The sequence below is a fragment of the Pectinophora gossypiella genome, chromosome 24 (assembly GCF_024362695.1).
Source record: "Pectinophora gossypiella chromosome 24, ilPecGoss1.1, whole genome shotgun sequence".
NCBI classification, from domain to species: Eukaryota; Metazoa; Arthropoda; class Insecta; order Lepidoptera; family Gelechiidae; genus Pectinophora; species Pectinophora gossypiella.
Window position 1 is genome coordinate 8,924,185 of NC_065427.1, and position 18,568 is coordinate 8,942,752.

General features: G+C 38.1%; 2 protein-coding genes across 14 annotated transcripts in view; both read right to left on the bottom strand.

Moving 5' to 3' along the window:
- LOC126377844 (uncharacterized) overlaps positions 1 to 4,310 on the bottom strand; it is a 64,537-nt gene extending 60,227 nt beyond the window's left edge. The window contains exon 1 of the mRNA XM_050025819.1: positions 4,201 to 4,310. The gene's annotated coding sequence lies outside the window, so the exon portion shown is untranslated. The remainder of the gene's footprint in view (positions 1 to 4,200) is intronic.
- Positions 4,311 to 6,850: 2,540 nt separating this feature from the next.
- Positions 6,851 to 18,568, bottom strand: part of LOC126377815 (calcium-dependent secretion activator) — a 75,362-nt gene continuing 63,644 nt past the window's right edge. For 12 of the 13 annotated variants that reach the window (XM_050025690.1, XM_050025698.1, XM_050025696.1 and 9 more), the window contains 7 exons: positions 17,076 to 17,210; positions 13,169 to 13,299; positions 12,705 to 12,813; positions 12,317 to 12,451; positions 11,096 to 11,229; positions 10,885 to 10,990; positions 6,851 to 10,168 (listed from right to left, as the gene is read on the bottom strand). In XM_050025690.1, the coding sequence (XP_049881647.1) occupies positions 10,097 to 10,168; positions 10,885 to 10,990; positions 11,096 to 11,229; positions 12,317 to 12,451; positions 12,705 to 12,813; positions 13,169 to 13,299; positions 17,076 to 17,210 (822 nt within the window). In that variant the 3' untranslated portion in view covers positions 6,851 to 10,096. The remainder of the gene's footprint in view (positions 10,169 to 10,884; positions 10,991 to 11,095; positions 11,230 to 12,316; positions 12,452 to 12,704; positions 12,814 to 13,168; positions 13,300 to 17,075; positions 17,211 to 18,568) is intronic. The other variant, XM_050025689.1, reaches the window with a different exon arrangement.

Genomic DNA, 18,568 nt, shown 5'->3' on the forward strand with positions numbered 1-18,568 from the left:
CTGTCTGACCTTCCAGCCCGCGAAGTGAAAACCAGCCCAATACAGGTTAGGTCACATACCTCCGAAAATGCATTTCTCGGGAATGTGGGTTTCCTCACGATGTTATCCTTCACGGTTCAACACGTGATAATCATTTATGATCCAAACATGAATTCGAAAACAAATTCGACAAGCATTGGTTTAGGCCTGTGCTGGATTCGAACCTGCGACTTCAAAGTGAGAGGCAAGCGTTCTACCAACTGGGCCACCACGGCTTCCCATTTACACGGCATTTAAAGTTTTATCACACTTAAAACTTACAACTAATTACTTGAAAAAATAACAGAATCTTTTTAAAACAAAAAATATCTATTTTTGGTAAAGCCATTAGCATTCTATAATGTTATCTGTGGTTGACAAAAAACAGTAAATGTGTCTAGTAGGCTAATGGATGAATATCAGTGGTAGACTAATATGCCGGTTAACCCCAATGGGGTTGGAAAGCTGCAAGCTGCAAGAAGACGAGATGTAGCCAGTACAACTTGTCACACCAAACACTTCAGGACCCCGATACCGACCCCGCCGGCGTGGTCGACGATTTCCCTCATTCAGCGCTTATCGCTATCGATCCACTAGGGTCGATTAATTCTTTCAAATATTTTTCCTCTCAGACGACGCCCTGAGCCGAGGTTCGCGCCCAACTGGGCACCCTCAGGCCTGTTGTCTTAAACGTTGTACCGGGTGAGAGCTTTCAGCGCTTCCCATTTGTCCGGCCAAGTAGTTAATGCCATCTGCGGCAAATCTACAATAAGTCACGTCAAAAAATAAAATAAAAAAACTACAACTTGTAGTCATCCCGTGATCATGGCACTTGCAACAGTGTCGAAATATCGGGAGTCTCATATCCCTGTTTTAAATGCGGTAAGAACCCGTTATTATATGTGTTTTAATTATGAACATGTAACCACTCTTCATATAGTTTTAAGGTGTATAATCACAGATCAATATTTAGAAGGTTACTAGCTCTTGCTCGCGGCTTCGCTCGCGTTATATTCCGGGTAACACGGTTTCCCTTTCCTAATGTCATAGAATAAGAAAGCAATATTGCTATTTGACATTTGTTTGCACTGCGCACTTATTTTTATATGCGCAAATGTCAAATTGCAATATTGCTTTCTTAGATGAATTGCTTCGATGTGGGGTTTTTAACCCCCTAGAACGACAACTCTCCGCTTCCCACCAGCGTCTGAGCTAGGTTTACGTATGGCGTCAGACGTCACACACGCAGATGCGCGTGTACGATAACGTCAATGTGTGGTGTCTGTGTAAAACGAGGTTGTTTGTATGAAGTGTATGGGGTGTGATAATGTACCAAAGTTCAGCTTCCTACCTTGAATACTGCGAAAACTCCCATATAAAGTTTCACCACCTCTTTGAAGAAGTTGAGGGCAGATTTCCACAAAAAAAAGGTGCACGATTTTTTGTTACTTACAAATAGTCCGCATACAATTTTTGGCTTTATAACTTGAAAATTGCGGAATGGTTTATGCAAACTTCCACCCCCAATTTTAGGGAACCGGGGGCTATAAAGAGACAAAAAAGTAACCTATGTCACTCTCCATTCCTTCAACTATCTCCACTTAAAAAAATACGTCCATTCGTCGCTCCGTTTTGTCGTAAAAGACGGACAAACAAACAGATAGATACACACTACACTTTCCCATTTACATAATATATAAATATTAGTATGGATTGACTATGTGTAACTATGTTATCAAGTGATTAAAAATATTTTTGAGTTTATAGGTAGGTACTTGGTGAAAATTCACATACAATCTCCTTTATCTGTCTGTCATTGCATTAAGTTATCCCTTATGGGCTATTTTATTATTGTGAACAGAAGGACAATATTAGTATTTATTTACAACTATATAGGTCGGAGTGTACCTAAGGGGGCACTATGAGTTGGGACTTAGAAAAATTAGGACTTAGAAATTTTTTAACAAAAATCGCCAAAAGTAACATTCGGGATCCGGGGGGATGTGGGAGTATTAGGGTGGGGGGAAACCACAGGTGACCTTAGATGACCTTGGGAGGTCACTGACCTTAAAGTCAAGGTCATGACCTTATTCCCTTATTCTTCACAAATATAGTGTAGGTCAGACACATCAAAGGTCCAGGTCATTGACCTTAAAGGTCAAGGTCACTTATCCAAAATCAGAAATATTAGCATTATATCAACTTTATGCAGTAAACTTTCGATTTCAGTGACCTCAAAGGTCAAGGTCACCAAGATCATTGACCTTAAAGGTCAAGGTCACTTATCCAAAATCAAAAATATTCGCATTATATCAACTTTGTGTAGTAAACCTTCAAAGTCAGTGACCTTTAAAGGTCTTCACTGCCGCCTCTCGGCCCTTCGGGCCTCGATGGTCACAAGTAACCTAACCCACTCGGCTATATGGCAGGGGGCTCGCTTTGCTCGCCCCCTGCCATACAGCCTTCGTAACCTATATCTACAGTGTCGGGGTGCCGCGAATTTCCGTGCTCGCTTCGCTCGCACCCGTGACTGCTGTCATAACGAAACATATCTTCACCGCCGCCTCTCGGCCCTTCGGGCCTCGATGGTCACAAGTAACCTAACCCACTCGGCTATATGGCAGGGGGCTCGCTTTGCTCGCCCCCTGCCATACAGCCTTCGTAATCTATATCTACAGTGTCGGGGTGCCGCGAATTTCCGTGCTCGCTTCGCTCGCACCCGTGACAAAAGGATACCTGTAAAAAAAAATTACGCGTGGCGGACACCGAGCATGGACGTGTTTCGCGGAGCTCCATAGAAAAAATTAAAGATATATTTTAAAATTACATAAAACGCATTTTTTTAAAATATCTCGAAAACGGTGCGTCGTAACGCAAAAATAACAAAAAATTGCTCATACAAAAACGACAAAAATTATTCTAAGTGTCGGACCCTTTTTGCGACACTACGTAGAATCAACTTTTGAAAATTTTACAAGTCCAGCTTCCATAGTAATTTCATTCGAAAATTCGGCTAAGTCGATGGTTCATACAAAATCGATCAAATTTTTTCTAAGTCTCTGCTCCATAGTAATTTCACTCGAAAATTCGGCTATGTCCCTGCTTCATACAAAATCGATCAAAATTTTTCTAAGTCCCAACTCATAGTGCCCCCTTAGGTACACTCCAACCACTATATATCTATGTTTTTATTTACTTGAAAAATATTATTAATCCATTCTGTTTTTGTATATTCCATTATAGACGGCGCTACGGCTCACCACCTATCACATTGGTCTAACAGAAAGCTTGGTGAGGCATGGGTGATTAGTTAGTACCCTAATTGGTACATTATATTCTTTAACTCACATTTATCCGTGCAAAACAACAAACACAGTACAAAATACAATTCATTATAAATACTTCATTATAATTTTTCAACTTAAAGTTTTTAATACATATGAGGTACAACAACTTTATTTTTAAAATTTTCTTGTCCAAAAAGATTCATTGTTTAAAAATTGTGCATGAATAGCAGAATCTTTTTTTAATTCTCTTACTAAACTTGATGTATGACTTAGGAATTTTCAAGAATTGCTGATTTGTAATAAGTATTGGAACGTAAACATATTAGAAATAAGTATTATGCTGACATAACAAAATCATGATCTTTGTAACAGATTCTAAGAAATGCATTTCATTAATTCCTATTCAAAGTAGGTTGGCTTGAAATTCAATGATCTTGAAAATTCAAAAAAAAACTATTGTGTAATAGTCAAAGTGCTTTCAAATTAGAAAACTATCTAGGCGAAGGTAAAACAAATCTTATTCCAGGTGTTTTAACCCTCACCTACTAACACATTTTGTTTTTCAGTCTTTTACTTGCGGTGCCAATACCCAGTCATAATTATCTATTTTAAGAAAACTCTTATGCGCGCAACAATTTTGCCTCGAAAAACACCCGATTCGCGCCAAAAAGGACGCAAAAGAAAGTCTCGTACGCAAGAAGATCGGAATGTCACAGATGATGCTGGCACAAACCTTTTATTTTCATTTTTTTCTTTTTATAAATAAAGCCCTGCGTAACAAGCATTTCCGGGAACGAAACGAGTTAGTCACCATTTTACCACAATATAACACTAATTTAAGTTAATATGGAACTAACTAGAAGCAGAATAAAGAATGTTTAATTCAAAAACTTACATAAAATCCTTAATATCACTACATAAAAATAAATATTTCGTTAAAAACTACACGCACGTTCACTTTCTACACTACTTCATAGCAATCTGTCAAACTTTTTTCAAACTTCGTGTTGCCAGCTCTCAGTTTATTTTACCCTCTTTGCTCATTTCAACTGATTTTCATATCCTTATTCTTGAAACGAAATTCTGTTTTTAATACAATATTATTTTTAAATTAAAAAGTCTTGCTCTTTAAGTTATTCCTTAATGTGTTTCCATTTAAATTATAAAGCAATTCTTATTAAGAAAATTATCAAATGAAATCATAAGTGTAGCCATGATAAAAAACTCAAACTCCCCGCTTCACACGGAATTCTTTACCAGCTGAAAGGTTCACGTTACCTACCTTTCTAATTATTATTAGCGGACTAAAAATAGGTCAAATATTTAAAAATGTCCACTGGCACGCATTGCGATCCAGTAGTCGTAATCGCATTCGCCGGGTGTTGAGATGAATCAATTGGTGTGTTATTAACTGGAAGTATTAAGTTCAGAATTGTATTTTCTTGAAAACCTTAAAAACATAAAATACTTTTTTATGGCTGTACTTAAATAATAAGTAACTTTCGTGGTTTTACAACATGAAGATAAAGTAACTTAGCTCGTTGTAAACATATTAATAAATAAATTCACGCCCATAATCCTTACTGGGGCAAGCAGAGTAACAAGTTGTTAGAAAACAAATAGCAGTCACTTTCGGTGTTTTATAATAATATAATATTGCTAATTTAATTAAAATTCGAATAATGATTACTTCAAGAGTTCAACGCTCGTTGCAGCAAATGTCTTGGTGTAAATAAGAAAAGAAAACGATCGTAAACCTGGTTTATTGAACTGACTTTTATGGGTCATCGTTTTCAAAAATAATAAACCTTTGTGTCGGAGATACAATTTATGATTTTTTGTTATTGTTAAACCGAAGATTTTGTTTTTTATTCTATTTTTATAAATAATTAACATTATATTCTCTTGGTACGTTTATTCAGCTGTGTTATTAATTATTAAGCAGCGTGAAATATTTTAGAACTTTAGCTCTAACTAGTAGGCAAATAATTGAAATTAGATTACCTACGTACATAAAATATAAATAATGATGCTATGAAGCTGTAGGGTGGTAATAACCGGATGACCAGCCCTGTAGCACTGCACGGAAAAAAATATTTTCTGATTAAAGCAGTTATTTTAGGTCAGAAATATTTTTTTTACATAACTAGTATTAAAAGTATTATGTTGGCTAATTAATTTACCAAATTATTATGTCGTATTTTCTTACCATCTCTTATGTTTTTTATTCATTTTACTTATTTATTTTATATTCATCAATCACGATTTAAGTTTTCAGTCGCATTATTCATTTTCACAGTCACGAACCGAGATTGAACTCATGACCTCAAGAATGCGCTATCGGTAATTATGTCACTTCGCACTTTCAACCACGTTGCCAAACTACTCTTTAAAATAAAAAATTGAAACTTTCAAATCTTGGTTCGAACTGAGGTAAGTATTAAGTGCACTTTCATTTCTTTTTGTTTTAACAAAAGGACACGTAATTGCATTGCAATTTGCGGCCTGAGGGACTGCGCCTGCGTTCCCGTAGAGTGGCGTCATCTGTCAGAAATTACGTCATTCAGGCCGCTTCACTTGTGTCAGATAATGGAACAATAGGATAAAATGTGAACATATTATCAATATTTCTTTCATTATGTTGATGTAAAATAGTATTCTATTTAGTAATTTAATAGCGATGTGTAGGAAAATGTAGATAGGTACCTAATTATATTGTCATTTGTTTTAGTGCCGCAGTATATGTCTGAGGACTCGAGTAAATAAGTATGGAACGTATTCTTCGACACAATAAATTAATTCGAGCGAAATAACGAGAGAATTCTTTAGTATGCAACCCTTTTGACGCAATGTTCGTGTAATTCACACTTTTTTTTTTTTTTTTTTTTGACGTGACTTATTGTAGATTTGCCGCAGATGGCATTAACTACTTGGCCGGACAAATGGGGAGCGCTGAAGGCTCTCACCCGGTGTGTAATTCACACCGAATATACCTACATACTTCTGAAAAAATATATGTTCCCATTCATCACTTCAGCTTAGCTTTTAAAGACCCGCCTAAACGTATAGTTCCTTTAATAAAACGCACGCATCAAATTCCAAGGGTCGTCGGCTTAAATCCTGGTGGGCCCATTCCTCTGATTCATATACGGATCGTGATTGACGTGCTTTCACGGTGATGCTTACTTACGAGCCCAGTGGAATTCGAACCGGGGACTGTCGGAATGCAAGACTCACGTCTTCATGTTTTGCTATTCGGCCATCATGGCTTCGAAATTATTATTGAGCTTTAGAGCACCGGAAGTCAATAATACCAGTCTCACCGCAAAAATATGCTAGAATCTTTTGGTGGTCGATGACATCGTGTATTTCGAAAAAGTTCTAAAGTGTCGTACAATTTAATCTAATTTCAACTTTAAGTAACTGAGATAACTATGGAAGCGAGCGAATAAGAACAAACATTTATTTGATGGTGCCATTTATTAGGCAGCAACAATGCATCTACATGTAAATTATCGAAGGTTTATTGCAATAAAAGAACAAAGGAACAGTAAACATTTTTATTGTAAATATTTTTTTATTGTATCCCTTACACTCGCGATGCACTCGATGGCTTTTTCAAAGCAACCCTGAAATCTTGCCATAGTGAGTTGTAATAATAGCTCTTGTGGTCCTGGGCTCGATTTCCAGTTGGGTCATTTTAGGATTTAATAGGAAAGGAGCTATTTTTTTTACTCGGTTGAAGTATCCAACCCCCACCAACCGATGGGAAAAAAGATGCCAAGCAATGGGATTTGTATTTACATGTTGAACTACAATCGTTTCGCTTCCTTTATCATCTGATCACAAATAACTGCAGTGATAATTGTAGTTGAAAAACGTAAATAAGAAAGAGTAGGGGAAAGCCTTTGCCCAGCAGTGGGATCTTGTAGGCTATATTAGAATAATGCTTAGGCATAGGTGGGAGTCTTTTTTTTTATTTGGGGTTCCATTACTCATGGCGTAAGTGTAGTATTATAATATTGCCGTCATTACATGAAAATGACGAGTGAAAATTATTGTTTTTATAGTTAGTATTTTAATAAATACTCGCTATGGCAAAGGTTCAGTATAATCTATCGTGGCGAAATAATACAAGCATCTACGCATTTATGTTCAGTCGGCTCATATAATGCACTTAGTATCTACTAGACTGACAACATCATTCGATTGAGCTCGATACCCAACATAATACATCCTTAATAACAAAAAAAAATATAATAAGTAAATAAAAATATCCACGAACCCGCAGTAGAGCAACACAGCATGATGGAAGTGGAGTAAGCTCTATACCCCTTTTGCGGTGGGACGTAAATAGGTTATTTTTAAATATAAATAAAAACTATTATCAAGAACTCTTTTCATTAAACTGTATTAGATTACTGTTACAACTTTTAATAATTTGGCAACATTAAAGATACTCCTTTGTTTTGATTGGATAATTGGGAAATAATTATAATGTTTGATGTTGCCAGACTTGACAGCTTCAATTTAATTATTACAGTTTAATTAAATGAGTTCATTATGAGAGAATATCTGTGAACAGTCCGAACATATTAAAACAACTGACACAATTTTATGGTTTTCCTTATTTTTAATTCGACTGCAGTGACACACAACCACAGCAATATTTAGATTTTTAATTAGATACTTGTCTTACGATGTACCTACCTACTATAAGTAGTTTAATTTATCGACAGAGTTGAATTATTTTGATATCAGTGAAGCATTAAGTAATATAATGTTTTTTTACGATTAAAAACGGTTAGACACTGTCAATTCAAATTAAAATTCAATGCTGGTGATTGATGTACAGTGCACCCTGTACTGACAGTAGTACCATTAAATTGTATCTAAATAGTCTTGTGGTTGTATGTACATCACAGTAAATCATAAATATGTTCTTGATTCATGAATGGTTCAATTTTAATTATTAATTTATAAATTAAATTCAGACCAGAAAAAAACATAAGTGTTATACAAATGTACGTGATTACTATGATACCTAGCATTTATATTTATGATAAATGAGCACTACTCCTCTTTATACATATTTTACTGTGCCATTACAGTCCTATGTGTGTCGTTACATTATACGCATCCTTATTGTATTTCTAGTGTGATAAATAATTCGTAAATATAATAATTAACTGATTTTGCTGCTTCCCTTAAATTATGGCAACACTGTTTTAGACGCGTGGCAAATAAGTGTACTTTAAGTGGACGTTATTTAGTATGTTATGTCAATTTCACAAATTTTGAGGAAGTAAGAAGAAAAGAGGAAATGGAAAAGCGAAGAGAAGATACGAAATATTTGAAACAAAATGACATTCTAAGATCTATGACTCACGCCGTTCCCACAAGACATTATTAAGGCGATTCAGCATAGCGACTAACCGCTATTTTAATGTTTAAAATTTATCTAAGAACTTTTAACTTTCTCTAGTTCAAAAATTTGTAAGGTGTTTAGCGTAGAAGAATATTTTTTTAACAAATATAACTATAATAGTATTTTTTTAATAAATAGTTATGTATTATTATGACGACTAGTCAAGGTAAAGTGTAATCAATCACTAGATCGTTATTAGAACCTAGAGAGCATTAAACTATAGAGAATTATACTATAGCAAAAGTCTAATTTATAATTTCAAAAATGCATTTTTATAAAGAGAAATTTTACCCTTAGATTTGGGATTCTTCTTTATGTTGGCAACATAATTTTCCTCGAAAAATAATGTGCGATTCGCGCGCTTTTTTTAATTATTTATTTTCTTTTTATAAAAATGCATTCGAAAATTGTAACGCCAGTTCGAGGTAAACACGAGATAATAGCAAGATTCAAACAATATTTTCAAAAGTGGATTCGTATTATACTATTAGAAAAATACAGATTTCTTAAAAGTAGGTACAGAAAGATTGCATTGAAGTAGTTTGCACTGTTTTAACTCTGTGCTTGACACACGTAAATAAAATATAGGTGGATTATTTTAATTGGTAACATATTAAGTAGAACAACAAGAAAACATGGATTCAACAAGTATTAAAGAGGTTTATAAACGTAACTTTAAAGATTTTATTCCATCTATTTCACGCATTCCGCCCCAACCAATAAATCGTTTTACATTTTTTATATATTATTATTTTGTAAATAATACCTATAGCATCGCAATAATTTATAATATTTTAAAGTAATTATATTTTTGCGAAAGCGATATGTTTTATTATTGTAGCATTGTGTTTATGTATGCATTCGTATATATTTTCTCGTTATATTCAATCGTGATATCAAATACTACTCTTAATATACACACCTATTACATGGTACTTGCTCCAAAATGAATAATGTTCCTAACTGTACATAAAGCTTTTTATAAAATAAAATCTAGACCTCGTTTTAATACTAATTTAATCACACTAAGCTATGCATTAACTGGCCACTTATATTTATTTTTCTAGCGCACAAGACGCCATTTTGTTTTTGTAATACTATAAATTCAAAATGGCGGATATTTTAGAGTCGAATTTCGAATGCAAAAGAAGATTTTTTATAGTCATCACAGAATGGAGAGGTGCTTTTCCGTTACTGTGTCGTGGGAATGGTTTTTATTATTATTTTTCGACTTTTTAGAAGCGAGATGGAAAAAATGGGGCGCAGTAACGATAAGCAGATAGAACTCTCATGTCGACATATCGGTATAGGCAAAGAAAGGTACGTTTAATGTTAGTGTAAGCTTGGTGGGGCCTAAAATGCGCTAAAACCAAGATGAGGCCCCTCCAAGTTTCGTTGATAGTTCGCCAATGCCGCGCCCGAACATGTTGCCCACCTGCAAAAACGAATTACCTACTATTAAACAGAACGAGCTCGGTGGTGGAGGTGCTCGGTGGCGCAGCGGTAAACGCGCTCGGTTTGCGATTGTTGAAGTTAAGCAACTTTCGCAAAGGCCAGTCATAGGATGGGTGACCACAAAAAAAAGTTTTCATCTCGAGCTCCTCCGTGCTTAGGAAGGCACGTTAAGTCGTTGGTCCCGGCTGCATTAGCAGTCGTTAATAACCATCAACCCGCACTGGGCCCGCGTGATGGTTTAAGGCCCGATCTCCCTATCCATCCATAGGGAAGGCACGTGCCACAGCAGTGGGGACGTTAATGGGCTGGTGATGATGATGAAACAGAACGACTAGTTCAGTACCCTACTATTAGTGTTTATATTTCAATATTAGAATACTTAGCTCCAATGCGCGGTACTAATTAGACCTGTCAAAGTACAGAAGCCAGGGTTGTGGCGTTCATTATGTACCTAACAACCTAACACCACATAGACCGCGGTGTTCATGGCTCACGCAGCAGGGTCCACAGAATACCACGTGGCTCACGCCGCGACTTATGCTCAGTGTGGTCATTATTCGGTACGTCTCGCATATCATGAGTATTTTTAATCATGTCATTTTGTGTAAGCTTTTTTCTCTTCATATCATTGTATTCTTGGCGTGGCGTACCTTTTTCTTTTTTTAAATGACTGTTATTTTTATTATTCAACCTTACCTTCCCGACGACAGCCGTCACATTACCAAGCTTGGCTTCCTCAGTAAGAGCCTCCAATTTGGACTTGCCGCTCCTCGAACCCTCCTCCGAACCTTCGTCGCCGCCGCTGGTGGGTAGAGACAATCGTAATCAGAATCTTTATTTTAAAACTACTTATACATAACATAATATTATCACGCCTATCGTGTTCGAGGTATAGTTCAGCATTTACCCTTGGTCTTGTTGAGCAAGCAGCAGGCTGCACGTAGCCTCTTCGGTGTGCATCCTGGATGCGACATTCTGGTAGATCTTGGAGTTCAGCTTGTCATCGATCACGCCTTGTAGCTCGAAGTCGCTGTACATTTTCTGGGGAAGAAGTTTTGTATATGGATTATTACATCACGAGTTAATTCCACCCACTCCATTCCATCTACGGACAACTAGACATCGGGAGGCTTTTCATCCTTATGTTGTGGATATACCACCAATCGGCACTAAACGTTTCGCCTCTTCCTTTTTGATGCGAACAGCGAAGGATTGGAACTATCTGCCGTCGTCTGTTTTTCCAATCTGGGAGTCTTCAAGACTAGAATATATAGGCATTTGCTAAGCGTGATCCATCCTAGAACACATCGTCACTTACCACCAGGTGAGATTGTGGTCAAACGCGAGCCTATTTTATTTAAACATACATAAACTTACGCCTGTTTCTCACCGGCAAAAGCAGAGTCTATGGAATTCCATATGCTTCGATCCTGACACACTTATCTTGCTTCCTCCACATTCATCAATCGTTTCATACACGCACGCCGGTTCAGAGTAGATCGTACTAAACCTTTTCTAAGGACATCATCAATTTGGTCAATTTGGTTTGGTTTTGGTGGTTTCGTTGGTTGGTCCTGGTCATTGGGGAGCGTGAGATTTTTTCGTTACGGATTTTCTGGATTCGGTCCCCGCGCTCAAAGCCCGCGATAGAAGCTATGCAATATTCTAAAAAAATATTACCGAGAAGAAAGACCACAAAAAAAGAAAACTACTTACAAGAAAATGTCACTGTGGTCCTGTGGTATAAGCGGGGAGCCCGGGTTTGGTCCGAAGGTATGTGGTGGTGAGACGTATCGCCGTTTATAATGGTAGACCGCCCACCATCAAACACATAACATTAACATAAGGTCACGACAATATTCCCAAATGGCTAGTTAGACACATCCATCGCAAGATGAACTGCGTATCCACCCTGACGCTACACCGAGTTTTCTGTTAGACCAATGTGGTAGTTGGTGAGCCGTATCGCCGTCTATAATGGTCGAGCCAACTGTGTCAGTCAAAACTTACTCATAGATGCAAGTCCGGTACCTGGATTAGAAGTCGATATTGCACAACCATATTTGCCCTATTTGCCTCATGTTTCTCTCGCCAGCAGTGTCCTTTAAGGGAAGATTTAAATACCAACCTTCAAAATGATGGAGAGGCAAGCGACCTGCTGTGGATGCAGCGCGGGCCGCTCTCCCAGCCAGGTGTTGATCAGCCCCACCTGGATCCCGTACCAGTGCTCGAACAGCTGCAGGATCCACAGCTCGTCTGTCACCTGGAAGGTTAAGGGGTTCTGAGTATGACCAGAGATTTAGCGTAAACGCGAAAAAAATCTAACATCCGTTTTCTAAGATTTTCCCTCGACTCTTCCTCGAATTCGTCACCGTCTCACTTCACCGAGCTTTCAGTTAGACCACAGATCATATAATACTGTTAGACCAATGTGATAGGTGGTGAGCCGTATCGCCATCTATAATGGTCGAGCCAACTGTGTTAGTTGTGTCATAAGATTCAAGAATGAACCTTACCTTCGATCTAATTTGGTCCATAGAATTTCTCATGAAGTTGACGTAGCCCTGGCCGATGTCCTTCCCAGACCCGGACACGTTCGCTATTGTCAGGATTGATCCAATCAAACTGTAATTATAATATAACATAGTTAATAAATCGACTTGTAGATAATCTACTTATTCTTTTTGAAGTCGATAAAATTTTGGGAAATTTTCTTGCACGCAGACGGCGGATTTCAATAACTTATCTTTCCACGGTTTTCGCATACTGAAGTATCTTTTAACCCTTTCACGGATAGAGAACATGGGTCATTGATGGTTCATAATAGGTTATTACCTACACCATAATACACACAATACACAATATGTTATGACACCTTGGAATTGGAACGTCATTAGACGTTCTGTCCTTGAAAGTGTTAACACGTATTTTGTATCAAAATAAATTGCGCATGTTAGCCCTACCGGTCTTCCTGCCTCACCTGCCCTCGTCAAATCGAGCTATCTTAGCCAACGTAGCCTCCAGCACCGCTGACAGTCTTGTCGTCATCCCAGTCATCATTGCTTGGAGACACGCTTCTATCTGAGCGTCCATCTTCGCGTGATATTGGTACTGTAACGAAACCATGACAGATGTAACAATAGCTGAAAAGAAGAAGCGTTAGCATAACGGCCTCCGTAGTCCAGTGGTTGAGCGTTGGGCTCACGATCCGGAGGTCCCGGGTTTGAATCCGGGGACATATCACAAAAATCACTTTTTGATCCCTAGTTTAATAAGGACATTACGGGCTGATCACCTGATTGTCCGAAAGTAAAACGATCCGTGCCTGGGAAGGCACGTTAAGCCGTTGGTCCCGGTTACTACTTACTGATGTAAGTACGTAGTCGTTACATGAGTCACGTCAGGGGCCTTTGGTGGCTCAATAGTAACCCTGACATCAGGGTTGATGAGGTTGGTAACCTCACAACCCACACGATAGAAGAAGAAGAAGCATAAGGAGGGATATGACTACGTGACTCTCTAAGGTTTTTTTTGTGTTTGCTAGCACTGGGACGCAGAGGTCGGGGTAGACCTAGGAAGTGGTGTGTTGGAGAGATTACCTGGGTCTTTGTCAAAAATGTCCAGGGGTTAAAATGCCACATCGAAGCAATTCATCTACAAAAGCAATATTGCTTAATAGTAAAAGTAAGTGCGCTGTTTGCATTCCTTTGGACAGGTTATATTGCCTGTTAGGATAGATGGTGTAGTTTCAAATCCTGGGGGGTTAAAATGGCCACATCGAAGCAATTCATCTAAGAAAGCAATATTGTTTATTGATATTTGTTTGCATTGCGCACATACTTTTATATGCGAAAATGTCAAATTGCAATATTGATTTCTCGTTAATTATTAGGTATAGTTTATGTAACACATTATTCATATAATATCATTAGTAGGTATAGTTGAGGAGCTCGGTGGCGCAGCGGTAAACGAGCTCGGTCTGCGATTTTTGAAGTTAAGCAACTTTCGCAAAGGCCGGTCATAGGATGAGTGACCACAAAAAAAAAGTTTTCATCTCGAGCTCCTCCGTGCTTCGGAAGGCACGTTAAGCCGTTGGTCCCGGCTGCATTAGCAGTCGTTAATAACCATCAATCCGCACTGGGCCCGCGTGATGGTTTAAGGCCCGATCTCCCTATCCATCCATAGGGAAGGCCCGTGCCCCAGCAGTGCGGACGTTAATGGGCTGATGATGATGTAACACCAATCAATCAGTTGCATGCACATGTAGAGAAAAAGAGAATGGGAAAAATAATGTTCTACAACTCAAACGTCATAACATAATATGGTATCACCCCAGTCCCAGAAGGAGAGATGAAGAGGGTAATAATATACAGGACGTCAGTGACACCGTAACGAAAACTTTGAGAGGTGATTCAGAATATTCTGAGTTGATATCAAGTTGAATTTTCTTTCCGCAACCTCATGCATCAATCGTTTCATATACGCACGCCGCCGGTTCAGAGTAGACCTTAAAACCTTTTCTAAGGATATCTCCAATTTGGTAAATGTTATTTACCAATTACATTGTCGAAATCACTTTGTGAGACTGTTCTTTGTTTGGTAAGGACTTTTCAGGCTTGAATCACCTGATTGTCTGAAAAAGTAAGATGATTCCGTGCTTCGGAGGGCACGTTACGCCGTTGGTCCCGGCTATTAGCCGTAAAACACCTCCACCAACCCGCATTGGAGCAGCGTCGTGGAGTATGCTCCATACCCCCTCCGGTTGATTGAGGGGAGGCCTGTGCCCAGCAGTGGGACGTATAAAGGACGTTATGTTATGTTATGTATTTACCAATTGTTACATATTTTTTTGCCATTCACCTTTCTCCTGCTTTCATATGCCAGACGCCTTAAATATTATGAGCATTGATGTGTCGTTCACGAGAATATTCCCATTTTAAAAACTCTTTAATTTTACGAACACTGGCTGTTTTTTTTGTGCAAGTTGTTCTTTCTTGTGCGCTGAAGAAATCCCGCGCTCCCTTCAGCAACTTTTAAAGAAAAGAGAATGTTTTCTCCCAATTTATAATTATTTAATAACAACCACTGAAGATATTTAAGACTACTCCTGATTTAAGACTTCTATTCCTGATTTTAGACGCTTATTCCTGATTTAAGACTCCTATCCCTGACTTAAGACTCTTATTCCTGATTTAAGACTTCTATTCCCGATTTAAGACTTTTATTCCTGATATTTGACAAAATGATAAATGGACGAAGACAAATAATTAAACAAAAGAAATGGCTCCCGCCTTCGAAAACAATTTATTGAAGACAAAGAAAACAAATTCAAGAAATAATACACGAAGAAAAACTTCATTTGACCAGGCTGTATGGCTATGTCCCTTTGCCTGCTCCTTCTCGGGGCAAATTTAACAAAAAAAAAAAATCTTTCTTGTGCTCTGTTCTTATCTGCGTAAAGAAAAAAGGTAATATACTTAGTTGTTTTACATGACTTTTGCGCGTTTTTACTGTCCCTCTTTAGAAATATTCTCGGGAACGGCTCAACACTGATTATGAGCATGCTTTCGGAGGCCACGACATTTAGATATCTTTAAAAACAATGTTACAACATTTAGATAATTGTTCAAAGCAATGGTAACTAATATAAGTTGTGTATGAATTTCTCGATTTTTTTGACATGGCCTATTGTAACGTTGTCGCAAGTCAGGTTAACTACTTGGCCGGACAAATTGGTAGCGTGGCACGGTTCTCACCCGGTACAGAATTTAAAACAACAGCGTTTACATTTTTATAGCAATGTAAACAAACCCGATGTTGCCCAATGTAAATAATTGAGTTGTTCAACTGAAATTGTTAGTACTTGACGTTTACAATATTTGTATTTATGTCTTTCATTTTATTTCATTTTATTTGAGGAGCTCGGTGGCGCAACGGTAAACGCGCTCGGTCTGCGATTGTTGAAGTTAAGCAACTTTCGCAAAGGCCGGTCATAGGATGGGTGACCACAAAAAAAAAGTTTTCATCTCGAGCTCCTCCGTGCTTCGGAAGGCACGTTAAGCCGTTGGTCTCGGCTGCATTAGCAGTCGTTAATAACCATCAGTCCGCACTGCATCGATCTCCCTATCTATCCATAGGGAAGGCCCGTGCCCCAGCAGTGGGGACGTTAATGGGCTGATGATGATGTCTTTCATTTTATTTCACGAACAAGTTCATAAAATAAGCTCTCCAAAAATATAAATTACAATATATGATAGCTTTGCCGAAATTCAATATATTTACATTCACATTTGTAAAATGTCATCAAACACGCGGTTTATTGAGCAAGATTCGAATGGTCATATTTTATATTTTTTATATGGCAACAAAAGAAACTTTTGTTGTCTATTGATAGGTAATTTTATTCTGCATTAATTCATATGCATTTTATGCTACTTTGACCGTTATTTTAATTGCAATAAGCAAAAAATATCGGCTGCCTGAACGCAAAAAAGCGGAACGCTGGTTTTTTTTGACGTGACTTATTGTAGATTTGCCGCAGATGGCATTAACTACTTGGCCGGACAAATGGAGAGCGCTGAAGGCTCTCACCCGGCACAACGTTTAAGACAACAGCCTGAGGGTGCCCAGTAGGGCGCGAACCTCCGCTCAGGTCGTCGTCTGAGAGGAAAAATATTTTAAAGAATTATTTGACCCTAGTGAGTCGATAGGAACGCTGGAAGGCGTCTGTGATGAGTAAGAAGGCGGGACGCATTCGTAAGTACAAACAAATTAGTTACCATTGCTTTATCATAGGAAAATCGAATTCCACAACTGCAGTAGTGGTCTAGCCGTCAGCATCTCCTTCCAAAATGGCGCCTCCTGGGGAATGTTCAGTAATAACTTACAATATCTACCCCTTCGACTGCGCAAAGTTTCAGCGCTTGATTCTTGGCGTCCAACGCGACGTTGACCATCGCGCAGGTCTCCGCTGGTAGGATGTAATCCGTCGACATGAAGGTAATGCTTTTCTTCAGCCATGACTGGAAAAAATATTATGGTAAATGTAATCAAATCATTATGCTTTAACACAAATGTAACAAAATATTTAAAAAAATCAAATTATGAAAAATTGACTTTTTTAGTTTTGTAACGTATTAAACCTAAATAAAGGTTAGGGTATGTAACTATGTACTTATATAATATTATACGTTGAAAGTCTCTCTTGTCACGTAGGTCAGCTGAAAGAAATCTCTTTGTTTAGAGATAAGCTTGCCTGTACTATCTGTTTTCTTTGTTTCTTGTGTCTGTTTAATTGTGTACAAATAAATAATAAAGATTTTATCTATCTATCTTTATTGCGCAGTACCTAATGTTAACAATAGTGCCGCTTTCCGAAGCACGGATCATATTATTTTTTGGACAACCAAACTAGGGGCCACAAAGTGATTTTCGTGATGTGTCCCCACTGGGATTAGAACCCGGGAGCCCTGGGATATCTAATATAAAAAGGATAATCTTAGTTATATAATTTTAAGTCCTTCAAGCAACATAGAAAAAAGGATTATAGAATCACGATATATATTTTATGGCACAACAAATTCCACCATTTTGTTATAATGAGTTTTCTTAACTAGCCATAGACTATCAAAACTATTCTAGTATTGCTATGATAAAATATTTATGGTTGACTTGGTCATAAACAACAATCAGACATCATACATGGATGCGGTACAGTTGGCCGGCCTTATTGCTCTAGACCTATTTCTTCCAGGCAACCACTACCAGAACGGCCTCCGTGGTTGAGCGTTCTGCTCTCGATCCGGAGGTGCCGGGTTCGAATCCCGGTGGGGAAAATCACTTTGTGATCCCTAGTTTTGTTAGGACATTACAGGCTGATCAACTGATTGTCCAGAAGTAAGATGATCCGTGTTTCGGAACATTCGGAAGGCACGTTAAGCCGTTGGTCCCGGTTACTACTTACTGATGTCATTACGTAGCGTAGTCGTTACATGAGCCATGTCAGGAGTCTTTGGCGGCTCAGTGACAACCCTGACACCAGGGTTGATGAGGTTGGTATTCCACCTCACAACCCACACGATAAGAAGAAGACTTGGCCGGAAAGTACACCTTTTGTCCAAGTTCTTTTCGATTTATGCTCTTGTAGTACCTTTTTTTCTTTTACGTGACTTATTGTAGATTTCGCAAATGGCGTTCACCACTTGGCCGGACTAATGGGAACCGCTGAGGGCTCTCACCCGGTAACTTATTACTACCATGCAAGGGGCTTAGTAATACATTGCTGATTCCTGTAGACACCATCAAATTTTATTTAAAGTTGTACCTGTCATTTTATTATCCGCCAAAAAGGAGAGGGACGAGTAATCGACAGGCATAAAAT